Raw genomic sequence first — 14,676 nt, forward strand, 5'->3', positions numbered from 1 at the left:
TTAGTATGCAGGTACAATTTACATCACTTGTATTTGATGTCGGTGAGAAAGAGTGACTAGCCTTGAAATGAACTTTGATAACATGCAGAATATAGTCACCCTGTTAACTAGTGGCTTGTCAGTAGAAATCACAGTTTAAGTGGTTTTAACAGCAGATTTGGTATCTGCTCTGTATTTGAATATTTCAAATATCTATACAGCAGCCAAGATTTCAGTGAACCCTACCCCCAAACATTCCAAGCCAGGATAAATTTCAGCCTCCTTTGCACAAGCATGGCTTCTAGCCTCAAAACTGTTTCATTTCCCATTTGATTGCAAGTGACCTAGGATTCTGACAATGGTCCTTATGGCTTCTTTGTGACTTGCTGTATATGACTTTGTTGTGACTTAATTTTTTCCATCTAAAAGTGGATATGACAACATATGTAATAACATCTGATTAAAGGTACAAATTTTAAATAATATGATATTCAGTAAAATCCTTGGGATTTTGGAGGTGAGGTTCTTACTAAAACTTAAAAGATAGAAATATTTTTTCCTGCACAAAGATAAAGTTTAAAAAGAATTGTAAAACTTGGTCACAGCTTTTAAACTAGTCTGCAAAGACATGTTACCCAAGAATTTTTATTATTGATTTCCTATAACTTAAGAGTTTGATCTTTCTTAAAATGCAGTATAGTAATGGTAAACTAGATTAGGTATGAGAAGGTTTGGGTATTCATTTCTGTTGGGCTTCTTACTAGCTCTGTGAGCTTGGGTAGAGCATTGGACTTCAGTTTTCTCATCTATAAACTGGAAAGAGTAAAGATGATTTCCCTTGCCCAACTCAAAGGATTGCTATGATATACATCAGAAAACAATAAAGACTAACATTTACAGGGAGCTTAATTTATCCCAGCCATGCTCTGAATTATATGCCTTATTATACCTTTTGCCTCATTTCATCTTTATTTCAACATTATGTATTAGGTAATGCTTTTCAGGTATTTTACAGATATGGGAACTGAGACTCAGAGAGGGTAAGAATGCTGAGTTCATATAGCTTACTATCAGAGGGAAGAACCTGGATGTGAAACTTAGCCAAAATGGTTCTGCTTTATAAAAGTAAGATGATCTACATATCAAGATAATGTGTCTTCTTCTCTTCCTGTCCTACATCTTCTTCTTCTTCTTCTTCTTCTTCTTCTCCTCCTCCTTCTCCTCCCCCTCCCCTCCTCCCCCTTCCCCTCCTCCCCCTCCTCCCCCTCCTCCCCCTCCCCCTCCTCCTCCTCCTCCTCCTCCTTCTTCTTCTTCTTCTTCTTCTCCTCCTTCTCCTTCTCCTCCTCCTCCTCCTCCTCCCTCTCCTCCTCTTCCTCCTCCTCCTCCTCCTCCTCCTCCTCCTCCTTCTTCTTCTTCTTCTTCTTCTTCTTCTTCCAATCCCCCTTCCCTCTTTCTCTCTCTGGTAACAATTACTACTGTTATTCATCATATACACTATAGCACTATAGTAGATTGGGCTTTGATAAGGAGCAAACCAGACCTGAGCAAAACAATAATCATGGTATGATCCATAGCTAATGATCTATCTTCATGTAATAGTCATTCATCAAGTGTTTCTTGAGAATTTACTATATACTTTGTGCTGAGTGTGGGGACTCTTACAAATATGAAGAGGATGTGCTTTATTCCTTGGGGTAAGAGATGTACATAAAAAACCATAATATGAAGAAGTGATTGCATGTTATAAGAATGAGATAAATGCAAGAGGAGTTCAAGTGGAGAAGTTAATTGATTCCAGGTAAGGGGAGCATGGATTTTGCACCAGTGTCCAGGGAAAATATTTACCTTTTCCTAAACCATCAGACTAACTGGGCATGGGTTTATTAAATGCCAAGGAGAAAAGGAGTGGGGTAAGGTGTTAAAATTATGGAGACTGGGCTTGGAAAATAAGACAAAATAGCATGTGATAGTACCCTTCCTCCCTTCTTTAGATGCACACTCAAAATTTTAATTTCTTCACATTTCATCAAGGCAAAAGTATATTTACTGTAGAATTGTGCACTTAGATAGCTAGAGGAGGGAGGGAGGGAGGGTGGAGGATGGGAAGGTTATCCTCATGTTTCACAGATGTTGATTTCAAGTTTCTACCTGGTAACAGCCTAGGGGCCAGGACATAAAGATACAAGTCAAAACATAGAGACACACACAGAGAACTGACAGCATCCAGCAAGGGAATTACAAAAACTCAAAAAAGCTTCCACTGGCTGAATAAATATCTTTCCTTGAATTTGCACTTTCTATTTACTGAATTTGGAAAGAGCCATAGACTTTATTGCCGTTTTCAAAGTTCTGAATTATATAAAAGTGTAGCCTATGAAAATAAAATTTTTCATATACAGGTTAAATTAAATTGTGATCAACTTCTAATATCTATGTGTTTCATTTAAGAAAAACACACACACAGCTGGCAGACAACAAGAAAGGTTTTAAACTATGAGTAAGGAAAGTAATAAATGACATGCTTTTCATATAAAACCATGGCTTTCTTCCAGGACACTTTAGAAATACGTTCAAAATACATAGAAAACCTCCACAGCGTAGTACTTGAACTTGCACAAACAGCCCAAGGCAAGTAAGAATCCGAATGACTACTCATTTATTTTCACAGACCACACTTAAAATAATTTCATTCCATTTGCTGGACTTACACATCCTGAAAGCAAGAAAAACTGTCATTTCGGTAATATGATAAATGTGACTTATAAACAAGACTAGAAAGGGTGGATAAAGGAGTAGGGTTGGGGGTGGGGAAATAAACCCTTTAGTTACAATTTTAGGGAAATGAATCCACACGGTAAAACAAATTCCAAGTCAAGTTGCTCCACTGCTATACTACAGAAGAAGTTTAGAATCTTAAGCAGATGAAAAAGGAATAAAGCATTTAAATGGGGAGAAAAAAAGGCCGATAAAATTTCTGGCTACAATACAAGAGACATATCATTACCATATGATCTAATGTGGGTGTCAGCCGGATTGTGTTCATTGAGGGAAACCTTATTTTTTAACTGTGCTATGGAGTAGAAGCAGGAGGTTTTCAACCTAGTGACAGTCACAGAGCAGCACCTGCCCCCTCCTCCTTTCCACACCTGCAAACTCTTTTGCCTGGGCTGAATATTTAGTGTAATTACATCTCAGCTTTGAGGGCTCCTGTGGCAGATCCCCGGATTAAAAGGTATGGTTTTCAATAATTGTCCTGAACTCTGCTACAGACTAATAAAACTTTGATCAAGTTGAGAAAAAAGGGATTATTTGGTAAGAGGAAAAAAGCAAACAATGTGTGCTAAACTTTTAGTAACCTTTATGCAGCATTTTAAACAAGTATTGCTTGAAAACAGAAAGTAAATATTTGGTAAAATGGTTGAATGCATTGCTTTAGTTCTTTCTCTCTGTTCTTGCAAAGATCTTTCTTAAGAAACTATAACCTAACATCATGACTATCTTTATTGATATATTTTTTATTTGTGCTAATTAAATGTTTAGCTCTTTGGGAAATGTTTATAGAAAAGTATTCTAGACTGGCGTATTATTCGTAGTTGGATTATATATTTAAGGATTTATTCTCCTCCTGAATTCTTGTATATTTTAAGAACTTTAAAACCTCAGAGAAGTGAACTCTAGTGATAACTTATAGAAGTCTAATGTATACTAGAAAATAATAGAAATTATCACCAGAGAGGTGAAAATAAACGCTGAATATATTTATGCTGATTATTAAGGACTGAACTAAGATAATCTCACAGTTAGCTACATAATTTCTTAAATGTAAAGAAGAGACCCTGCCAGAATTTTCACTGCAAGTAAAATTTTACTATAAGATACATTCACTATAAAATGAAAGTGTGGGTTATTTTTCTTTCTAATTTCAAAACAGGGTAACATGATGACCACTGGTTAAATGGACTCCCAGTGATGTAAATACCTGTGGCTTTTTCTTCAAATTGCTATTTTGACCAGAAAAAGAACCAAATGCCTCCTATAGTAGCCTTTATTTATGGATGGATACCGTTTTTACTGTTTATTTTTAACTTATTTCTATTATTATTGAGGTTTTAATTCACCTAGTGCTGGGGGATTTAATTTGCTCTGCATTTACAGCTTCCCTTATCTCGTGAGGGTTAAATTTTGACTTCGAAAATCACACCAAAGGCTTAAATGACATCATACAAATGTTGATCTGAATGGTATAATGAAATGAAGTAGTTTAAGAGACCAGAAATCATTATTTTTGATAGAACACATAAATTATGGCAATGAGCTTTAGTAAAGTAGTGACATTCTTAGCAATCAGCATTTTAAAAAGAGGCATACATTCTAAGAATACTTAAAACAGTTGAAATGAAATTTTAATAGCATATCGTCTCAAGAATAGTCTCCTTGCTGTCTACATGGGCAACTGCTGGGGTTTTTTTGTTTATTTTTCTGATTTATTAAGAAAGGAAGGAAATGATTAAAGAAATCATCAGTATCAACAGCCCACATTAATTGTTTTAAGATGCTGAGTTTTTAAGTACTATGACACTAATTTAAAGAAGTTATTTCATGGAGGACTTTGTATAAAGTATCTGGACACATATTATTCTTCCCCAGGACATTCAGGGTTAAAATGCATGCACACGTGTGTGCACACACACACACACACACACACAAAATGATAGGTAATGGAAGCTTAAATGCTGTCTGAGTTCAGCTTCAACCAAAAAGAATATTGTGTAGAGAATTTGTACCATTTTAACAAGAGTAAACAAGTGTAAATGATAATATTCCTCTGAGCTAATGTTTAGCATTTCCTTTTTTTGGATTTGTGAACCAGGCATTTTCTCCTCTGGAGAAAGATCAGAAAGTGACATCTGCATTAATTCTCGTTGCTATTTATTAAATCTGCAATTAGTTTGCTTCATTTTTCTCAAAAATTGTAAGACATTAAATATGCAAGGCTAGCAAACTTGTGGCAAACCATAAACATTGCATTTTAATGTGAAACAGACAGAAAACCACTCCCTTAGATCCAGTCCCAGGGAACACTGCCAAAACAATAGGGTCTCCTTTAAAAGGCAATGCAGTAACTGAGTGGGAATGGGTTTCTAAAGGAAACCTGATACTGAATTTAAAGGGGCAGTGTGAATAATAATCTTCGTGGTATTATTTAAATGAAAAGTCACTATTCTGTATTGCATACGCGCTGCCTGAGATGTGCGTCAGTAATAAATACAAACTAAGAATAAAATTGTAAGAAATTTTAAAACATTTTTTTCGCCTCTAGTAGATCTAGGCAAACATTTCCAGAAGTTACATTAAGGTTAGAGCATACAAAGACTTTTTCTTTTCTGTATATGCTATAATTGGATAATGACTGAAAATAATTCTCTAATTCTAATTATGAATGTACAACTTTAATGTGAACCCTTATAAATGTACAATTAAAGATGATGAGACTAAAGATAATATCTACAATGTGTTCTGGGAATATTTTGAGCAGTTTCAGTGGGGTTTGAAAATACAAGAACTCAAAAATAGACTGTTCGCCCATGATCAACTACTTTTTGTTATTCAGATTTATTAAGATTTTGTTATTCAGATACATTTAGTTCACTTCAGCCAACTAAACAACCGACTTAATAACATGGATGTACATATCTATAAGGGCTTGTTGAATGAATGGATTAAAACTGTCTGGATTTGTCGAAATCATACTTTCTGTTTGTCGATTTGTTTACAAAATAGTCCTGTTGGTAAAATCAGATAACATATAAGTCATATAAAAATCAGATAGGATTTTCCATATATGTTTATTAGTTTATTAAAAATGATTAGTTTGAGAAACTAGCCAATAGATTTATTTAAAAAACTGAATCTTGCTTATACCAAGTTGAGGTTATCAATTTGATATCTTTCTTATGCTAGAAATTTGATATTGAAAAAAGATAATCATATTTTTAAAAATCAGGGTAGTTTGTTGCCTAGAACAAATTGAATAACGTGTATTGTTAATAAATTGACGGTCAATTGAGTCATTTATGTGCAAAATATTGTGCAAGGCCCTGGTACACAACAAAGATTAAGACACGCCCTGAAGGAGTACATCTTCTAGTGGGGGGGCGGGCAGGCCAAGCATGCGAAACAAATTACAATATAATGTGATAAGATCTTTAAAAGAGGTAAGCAACATGCTTTGGGAGCATAGAAGAGAGAGCAGCATCCTGCCTGAATGAGCCAGGGAATACGCAAGGGAATCCCATTATCTCATCTAGTCTTTACAACACTCTTACAAGGTAGGTATTTTAAATGGTGATTAGCTTTGAGTGTCAGGTTTGAGGTGGAGACTGGGAGTAGAGAGAAAATGGAGAGAAATATGGCTAGAAATATCAGTTGGTATCAAATTATGTATGGTCTTATATGCAACAAAGGGGATGTAGACTTTATTGGCAAGCTGTGAGAAGTCAACAAAGGGTTTGCGGTAGAAAATTAATACAATGAAATTTAATTTTTAGAAGATGACTTGGGCAGCAGAATGGAAGATGGCCTGGAGCAGAAGAAATATTCAAGGCTGAGTCCATTTGGAAGCTCTTGTTCAGGGAGTGATGAGAAGGGTCTGGACCAAGATAAATACAGTGGGGTGGAGAAATGAGATTGGCTTCCAGAGATATTTCTGAAGCAGTAATTGGAGACCTCTCATGTGTACAGACAGAACTTTATTTAACTGTGGCATGGCTTGTGTTGAGTGAGCATTGAAAATTCCAATGTGGTTTATCATCATAACAGTTTTGCAGGTGGCTTGACTATGTAACCCATGGTCTTAATTCAGACCCAAATTAAACCAAGCAGATTCAAATACTATTCAAATTTTTCTTCATAAGTAAATAGCTGTGCGAGTTAATTTCTAATGTACCTTGTTACCTTCCAAATATATTTCTAACGCTCTGCTCCTAACAATAAATAAAATATTACTTTTTATGCTTTTCTCTATGCTCATTCCACTGTCAGGTGTTACTTAAGAGTAACCACATACACTAGGCAAGGCTACTCTTCTAAACCTTTCATTTGTTTCCTAGGTTCCTTGGTTGTGAAAATACATGAGATAAATCATGAAGGCAACTTTCGTCTTCCTCTTGCTTGCACAAGTTTCCTGGGCTGGACCATTTCAGCAGAAAGGCTTATTTGACTTTATGCTGGAAGATGAGGCTTCTGGGATAGGCCCGGACGACCGCTTTCACGAAGTTCCTGAATTAGAGCCTCAGGTGCCAGTGTGCCCCTTCCGCTGTCAATGCCATCTTCGAGTTGTCCAGTGTTCTGATTTGGGTGAGTGGGGTGCAGGCTCTCTTCACCTACCTTGTCTGCTTTATTCATGGGAATGGCTTCTGTGGGAGTTTAACATTTTCAGTTTTAATTTCTGCAATTCCAAATGTGAGAGACAGTGCCACCTAATGAGGAGTAAGGGAAGCAGAGCAGGAGAGAAAATTAGCTTTGAAGTTAGGGGACTTTCTTCTAAGTCAGGGCTCCATCACTTTGCAATCTTGGAAGAGTCACTTAAAAAGAAAAATCATCTTTCTGAGCTTCATGGCTCCCATTCTGTAAAATAAAATTTTGAACAAAATAATATCTTATGTTCTATGATTCCAGGGTGATAGCTTATTTTAATTTGATGATTTGCTCTCATGAAATCTTAGATATTAAGAAAACCTGGGTGATCTCTCTACTCTTGGCTTAGCCCAGATAAAAGTTTGAACATTACTAAATTGTAAAGTATGCAGAGTTATCAAGAGCAAAACAAGTAAACTTTTAGAACAGAAATTTATCTTTCAAGTACCAAAAGACTCCCTTAATCCCTGGGTCTTAGTTTTGCCTCTGCCTTTGGCGTTTTGTAATCTAGCTGTTTATATTCTTTAGAAAGTTTCAAAGGAAATCTTTATAACTAAGTTGTGGTATAAATATTCAACATAATCGTGAAGCATATATCTTTATCCTAACACTGTAAATACAGTTTGATTTATTAGCTTTCAAGAAAAATTTGGCCTGGGAATTCCAAAAGCAATATACTCAGAAGATAAATCTCCAGAAAGTTCGAAGCCCCAGCAGATGGGCCAAAAGGGAATGAATTTAGTTTACATGGCAGCTGATTCACATTCCTCTTTTTTTTGGGTTCATTTTTCTTACTGGAAAGAAAAAAAAAATCCACACAGAATGATTCTGCCATGGTGCATTTCCTTATAGAATAAACCCCATAGCTTTGTAGAGCACTTACTTTTGAAATCCTATATTTATTCAGAATATGCTTTCCAGGAGTATTTTGCAGGAAAATTTGCTACTAACTCCTAGAATTGGAATAAACTACATACAGGAACCCAGGAAAATGTAAAACATGTTAAATAGTGACAACTGAAAAACAAACACTTTGAGATAGGTTCTTTGATGCTGGCATGTACTGTATAGCCATTTAAACCCAAATAAGACGTGTAAATAAAGGCTTTAAAAAGGCTCCAGGATACTTCCACTAGATTAATTAATTGACTCATTAACTCAGAAAATATATTGAGATCCCATAACGGGTCAGATCTGTTCTGGGCCCTGGGGAGAAAGGGATGAGGAAGACAAATATGGTCCTAGTTCTTGTGGGTCTGATATTCTACTGGTGGTGGTTATTCCTTTTTTGAATTGTGTATTAGAGACAAGGGGAATTATATTACTAGCAAATTCTACAGAAACTTTTATGGCATCTAGAGATTACCTCCATTACTGGTTTAGACAGGAAAATAATGGTGTTAAAAATATCTGAAGAAGGGAATCACCCTATGATGGATATACTAGTGGTAAAGTTTTTCAAATATTGCAAAAATGGCCGAGTTCCTAAGAAATGTGATGCAAATTGAATCTCACTTTGCCTGAGAACAAGTTTAAAAGGATCCATAACTACCCCCCACTACACATATTATCAACAATAAAGAGTTGATATTTTTCAGGAAGCCTTGTCCAGTCACTTCACTGAAGTTTTATTCTTCCAAAAATATGGTTTTACTTTGCTTTCATGATAAATAACTCATAAAGCTTGACTCTGATTAAAGCATTGGGACAGTTTTCTAATTGTCTATCACAAAAAAACTCCCAAGCCTATTGCTCAAAACGAAACAGAAAAATGTAGCCTTAGGGAACATCAAGTTCACTGATGTGGATGTCTCATGATACAGTTTTTTGGTTGTCCTTGCTATTGTTTTGCTTTGTTTATTTTATGTTGTTTTCAGATGAGAACGTTTTCCAAGTTATCTTTTTCTCTAAGAGCCCAGAGTGTACATCATTCCTTTGGGCTTACTGATCTTGTATACAGAAGTAGTAGCTAAGATTGTAATAATGATTCGTTTTGGGGAACCATGTTTAAAGGGGAGTACTGAGTTCCAATGAGCAATGGCCTCAACCAAGTTACTTTTATTTTTTTTTTCACATGTGCATATTTAAATATATTGTCCAAAAAATCAGTCAGATATTTCTGAAACAGAAAATACATTTCTTAAAAGGAAAAGCAATCCACTGCCTTTAAAGAAAACACTGTATTCACATTTTCAACTACTGCATAGCCTCTGCTCCCTTTATGATCCCAGCAAGCTGTTCAGAGCCTTGACATTTTCATCTGTAGAGAAATCACAGTCAGTCTTAGAGATTCGATTATCTGTGTAAGGTACCTGACCCATAGTAGAGCCTCCATACATTTTTTCTATATGATGATTATGTGGAGTAAAAGATGAAAGAAGCATAGGAAAAAGCAGAGAAGGGGAAACGGGCAACCTCACTCATAGTAAAGGCAATGCAGTTTATTTTATTTTTTGTTTTAAGTTCTCTAGTAATCTGAACGTGAAGCTTGAATTATTATAGCAAAGAAAAAATGCAATGCACTTTGGGGTGAGAAATGTGAATGCCTGTTTATACCAAGGACTAATATTTTCTTAAGGATTATTCTTGCTAGAGCTTTTAATGAGCAGAGCGGAGCTTCAGTGTTGAAGGACAATAGAGCTTTGTCATCTTATTATCTACATAATGTTTAATATAAGCAAACATGTCTTATTCAAATGTCTGACTATTTTTGCCAGTAAGAAGTATTTCTGACAAAGTTAAACAGCATCAAAATTTTAAACAGTTCTTTCAAACCTAAGATATAAAAACTGTGAAATTAAAATTGAATAATCAGTCCATGGGAAACTTGAGGTGTTCAAGAAGATCCATTGACTGTTTTAGTCCCTAGTTCCAACTTATCAGAATAACATTATAATATGTTTTTCTAGAGCATGGGGGATTGAAAAAGTAAACACATATTTTAGCCTGTCTAAGAAAGTAATGAATTCTCCATTGATATTGGCCAAATTATTTGGCTGAACTTGTAATTTGAACCAGAATTTTATGAGACCCATATCTTCTTGTCTTTCTTTATCTATCCTCTTAAGACATAAAAAATCCACTCATAATTATAGCATTTATAAAAATAACAATATAAAAGTCAACGTAGGATTAGCAAATTCAAAACCCTATGGGTTTCCTTAAAATAATAATCCCACGATGTTACTCATTCTTGTCTGAATGCCCTAATATTAATCCTGTGATTGGATGCTTTGTTTTATGTACTTAGTATCTTAAAGGAAGACAGTTCCCTTACTTATGTACTCTTTGGCTCAACCATTCATCTGTGGATCAAGTGTCACCAAGAAGCATTATTTGGTACCGACCTTCATCTCATTTATTAAAGGCGCATCAGCCCTGCCAGGTGCAATAAGCATAAGTATGGTTTTTTAACTGTTCTTCCAAATTAAAGCAATATTTATTGATATATTTCTTATAAACAACTTTCAAAAGAATTGAAATACTATTAAAAACATTTAATAGTGGAAAGATCTTGGGTCATGCAGTTCAACACCTCTGAACTCAAGTCCTGAGTTACCATTTATTACCTGTAACTTTGAAACTTTCAAAACCTGTTTCCTCACTGGATAAATGGGAATATCTCTTACCTTATTAGGTAAGAATAGAAAATATTTATAAAAACATTTTTCGGGCTTCCCTGGTGGCGCAGTGGTTGGGAGTCTGCCTGCCAATGCAGGGGACGCGGGTTCGCGCCCTGGTCTGGGAAGATCCCACATGCCGTGGGGCAACTGGGCCCATGTGCCACAATTACTGAGCCTGCGCGTCTGGAGCCTGTGCTCCGCAACAAGAGAGGCCGCGATAGTGAGAGGCCCACGCACTGCGATGAAGAGTGGCCCCCGCTTGCCACAACTAGAGAAGGCCCTCGCACAGAAACGAAGACCCAACGCAGCCATAAATAAATTAATTAATAAAAAAAAAAAAATTTTTCATAGTAACTGTTATATTCAGTTGACCATTTCAGACAAAGTCAGCTAATAACACGAAGTTATTTCTCATCATGTTCTTTACTTTTATGTGAAATTGAGAAACACTAAGTATATGGCTTGTCAAGCTGGATACAAAATAGTACCCTCTCTCCCCTCCCCCCAAAGAAGGCCACATCACAAAATAGACAAAAATTAGAAAACTGTATAATTATCAAAATAGTATTCTCCAAATACTATTCCTTTGAACAAAATTGGTTTGGTTGAGTAGAGAGAACAATAAAGCTTTTGGCTATTTAATAATCACAGATGATTCATAGCCTGCATAGTTAGCCCTCTAGACATGATGCCAGAAGATGAAACATTTTATTTTGCCAAGCAAAAGCATTGTAAATAACTAATGGTCCCTGAAATGTACCTCATAATGCAAAGAATGTTTTACTTTTTAAAAATCTCAGGAAAATGTACAACCCTTTAAATTGCATAAAGTTAGTTTTCTTCTTTTTAATCATTTTGCCTCAATAGGTGGAAATTTTGTTAGTGGTCACCACTTGGGACACAGATGCCAGAGCTTGTCTCTTGTTTGGGGAAACTGGTTTTCCAGAAGCAAATCTCATGCATGAAGTAAATGAACCATTAGACTTCTTCCGTGAAATCATCCTAGAAGAATAAATTAGGACTATTTGTAAAGGGGCAGAGAATGCTGGAAGCTTAGTTGCTTTCATTGTTTATATCTAGCTTTACAGCAGCAGGGATGTGGGGTGACTCTCATTCAGTGTTTCAGATGCATCAAAAGGGTATCTCTAAGATGTGGTGCAAGAAGGAGGCTGTGCACAGAGCATGCCCATGGGTTGCCTAAAATAGTTTTGGGTAGGGATAGAGTATGACAGATCTCAGATGCAGCAAGAGGAATGCTCAGGTGTGATCCAGATAACCAAAGCCCTGACTCAAGGGGCTAAAGGTGAGAAGGAGGAAGAGAGGGGTCAGAGAAGGCCAAAGGAAGCATCTGTCTCCTTGACCTGACTGACAACTGACATTTCCCTGGTTTCCTTCTTAGTCCCAGGAGGGAGAAAGAGGCAGCTGTGTGGGATCAAGGCATTTGGTTAGACTGCAGCTGCGATGTATTCTCCTCTGGAAGATCATTTCTGGCTCCAGAGGACAGGATGGGAATAGGTTAGTCAGAATATCAATTTCCTGGATGAAAGAGGAAATGCAGGAGACCCTCTAATCTTAAATTTTCTCCTTCAAAAGAGTAGCAAGAAAATTATATATTTCCTTGAAAATAAGGATAAAGAAGAATTAACCCAGTTTGCAATCTAGTCTTAACAGAAGGAAGAAGCCCTGTAGCAGCTACAGTGTAACACTCAAGATTCAATTAACCCTTGACTCAGTCTGAAGATGGTTTTGAGGCAAATTCTGAAGCTTGTCTACTTCTGTGCTTTCACTGTAATCTATATTTGCTTTGATGATTCTGCAATAATCAATTATATGTACATAGATAATAATTATTCATTATCTTTAATTACTTATTTAAATATTTACTTTCTCTACCAGAAGAAGAGCATGGTGATAATTTATCTTTTGGTCTTCCACTCCAAAAAATGCCTTATACTTGGTAGGTTCTCAAACATCAATAAATGCTTGATAAGTGAATAAATGAACATATGCATGGCTTAGTGCTTGAATGAGTGCATAGTTCTACAATATTCTTGATTCTCTCAAGCTGGAAACAGGGTGGAACATGGCTGACTGGAAATTAGGAGTCATGGAAGTGTAGCATATCCTTTCTTATTCTTTTTGAGGATGACTATAGAACCAGGAAGCTTAAACCTTCCTTAAGTTATTTGGAAAGAGAGTCGAATTAAAATGATGTTCTATTATTTCTGAATCCAACTGCCATCAGAGTCGAATTGCTATTTTTTATGAGGAAAAGGGGGAAACATTCCTGCCTTTGGAAGAAATGGTTTTTGGTGGAGCTGGGACTCCTACATATTATTTTGATCATATGCCAAAACTAAAGTGTATCACCACTGACCTAATTATTAAATTGAAGACAGAAATATAAAAACATTTTGGAAATCAACAAGAATAAATCTTGGAGTTTGGACCCCTGCCACAGGGCAGAAAACAACAAAAAAAGGCATGATGTTTTAGGACGACCTGGCCTTTGTCCAACATGATGTTTACCAGATTGATGAAATTTGCTAGCACAACAATACCATTCATTCATCACTGAGACAACTAGAAAAAAAAAGTACAATTCTTATTAGCCTTTATTTCAGAAATGACTTTTTGGTAATGTCTTAAATAGAGTTTTATTTACTTTAATTAATAACCCTATTTTAAAGAAGATAAAGTTTCCTTTACTGAATTTGGAAGAGCAACTAAATAATTCAGTCTAGCCTTGAAAATAATTGCATTTTGATGGGAGATTTAGAATTATATTAAAGAATGCTCATTGAAAAATAATTAAATTTAGGAAACCACTTTTTTTCCTGTTACTATTGCTGAATAAATATTACCTCAAAACTTAGTGACTTAAAAAATCATTTTATTTTGCTCATGATTTAAGCTACAGGGAATTTGAGCAGGGCTTAGAAGGGCTGCTCTCACTCGGGGTCTCTCACGCATTTGTAGTCAGGTGTTGGCTGAGGCCATAGCCATGGGGAGGATGGCCCAGACTGGACCTAAGACAGCTCACTCTCATGACTGGCAGTGTGTTCTGCTGTTGCCTAGGAGCTCAGCTCTTCTGTCATCTGGAGTGTCTCACATGGCCTCTCCAGCATAGTGGTCTCAGTGTAGAAAGACTTCTTACATGACCCCTCGATGCCCCCAGAGCAAGCATCCCAGAAGAACTGGGTAGCAGCTGAACAACCTTTTCTGACCTAGCTCCGGAAGTCATGCTCTGTCACCTTCACCACGTTCCATTAGGTCAGAGAGACATCATAAGGCCATGCCACATTTGAAGGGATAGGAATTTGACTCCATCTTTTGATGGGGTTGTACAAGTGTGTATTGGATAAGAACATGTAAGATGGGAGATATAATTAATGCCAAGGAAGGCAGAAAGGATGGGAGGGAGGAAGGGAGGGAGGAAAAAAGGGAGGGAGGGAGGGAGGGAGGGAGGGAGGAAAAGAAAGGAAAGAATATCCTAATATAAACAAAGACTGATACTTTACAGATTTGCAAGCCTGTAGGATTTGCCATAATTGAACTAGGGTTAAATTGACCATGAACAGCTTTTTGGGGGGTCTAATTGTTTTTTGGGAATATGTGCCTACTAAACTGAGGGGTTATCATCCAAAAGTGGGGGGCT

At 36.4% G+C, this 14,676-nt stretch overlaps 1 protein-coding gene across 2 annotated transcripts in view; it reads left to right on the top strand.

The window, feature by feature from the left end:
- The first annotated feature begins 2,843 nt into the window (after nucleotides 1-2,843).
- The window catches only part of DCN (decorin), a 35,208-nt gene continuing 23,375 nt past the window's right edge, over nucleotides 2,844-14,676 (top strand). The window contains exons 1-2 of one of the 2 annotated variants that reach the window (XM_032647039.1): nucleotides 2,844-3,211; nucleotides 7,089-7,335. In XM_032647039.1, coding sequence (XP_032502930.1) covers nucleotides 7,122-7,335 — 214 coding nt within the window. In that variant the 5' untranslated portion in view covers nucleotides 2,844-3,211; nucleotides 7,089-7,121. Of the gene's footprint in view, nucleotides 3,212-6,169; nucleotides 6,309-7,088; nucleotides 7,336-14,676 lie in introns of those variants that run through there. The other variant, XM_032647040.1, reaches the window with a different exon arrangement.

This window comes from Phocoena sinus, chromosome 10 (assembly GCF_008692025.1).
Source record: "Phocoena sinus isolate mPhoSin1 chromosome 10, mPhoSin1.pri, whole genome shotgun sequence".
Lineage (NCBI taxonomy): Eukaryota > Metazoa > Chordata > Mammalia > Artiodactyla > Phocoenidae > Phocoena > Phocoena sinus.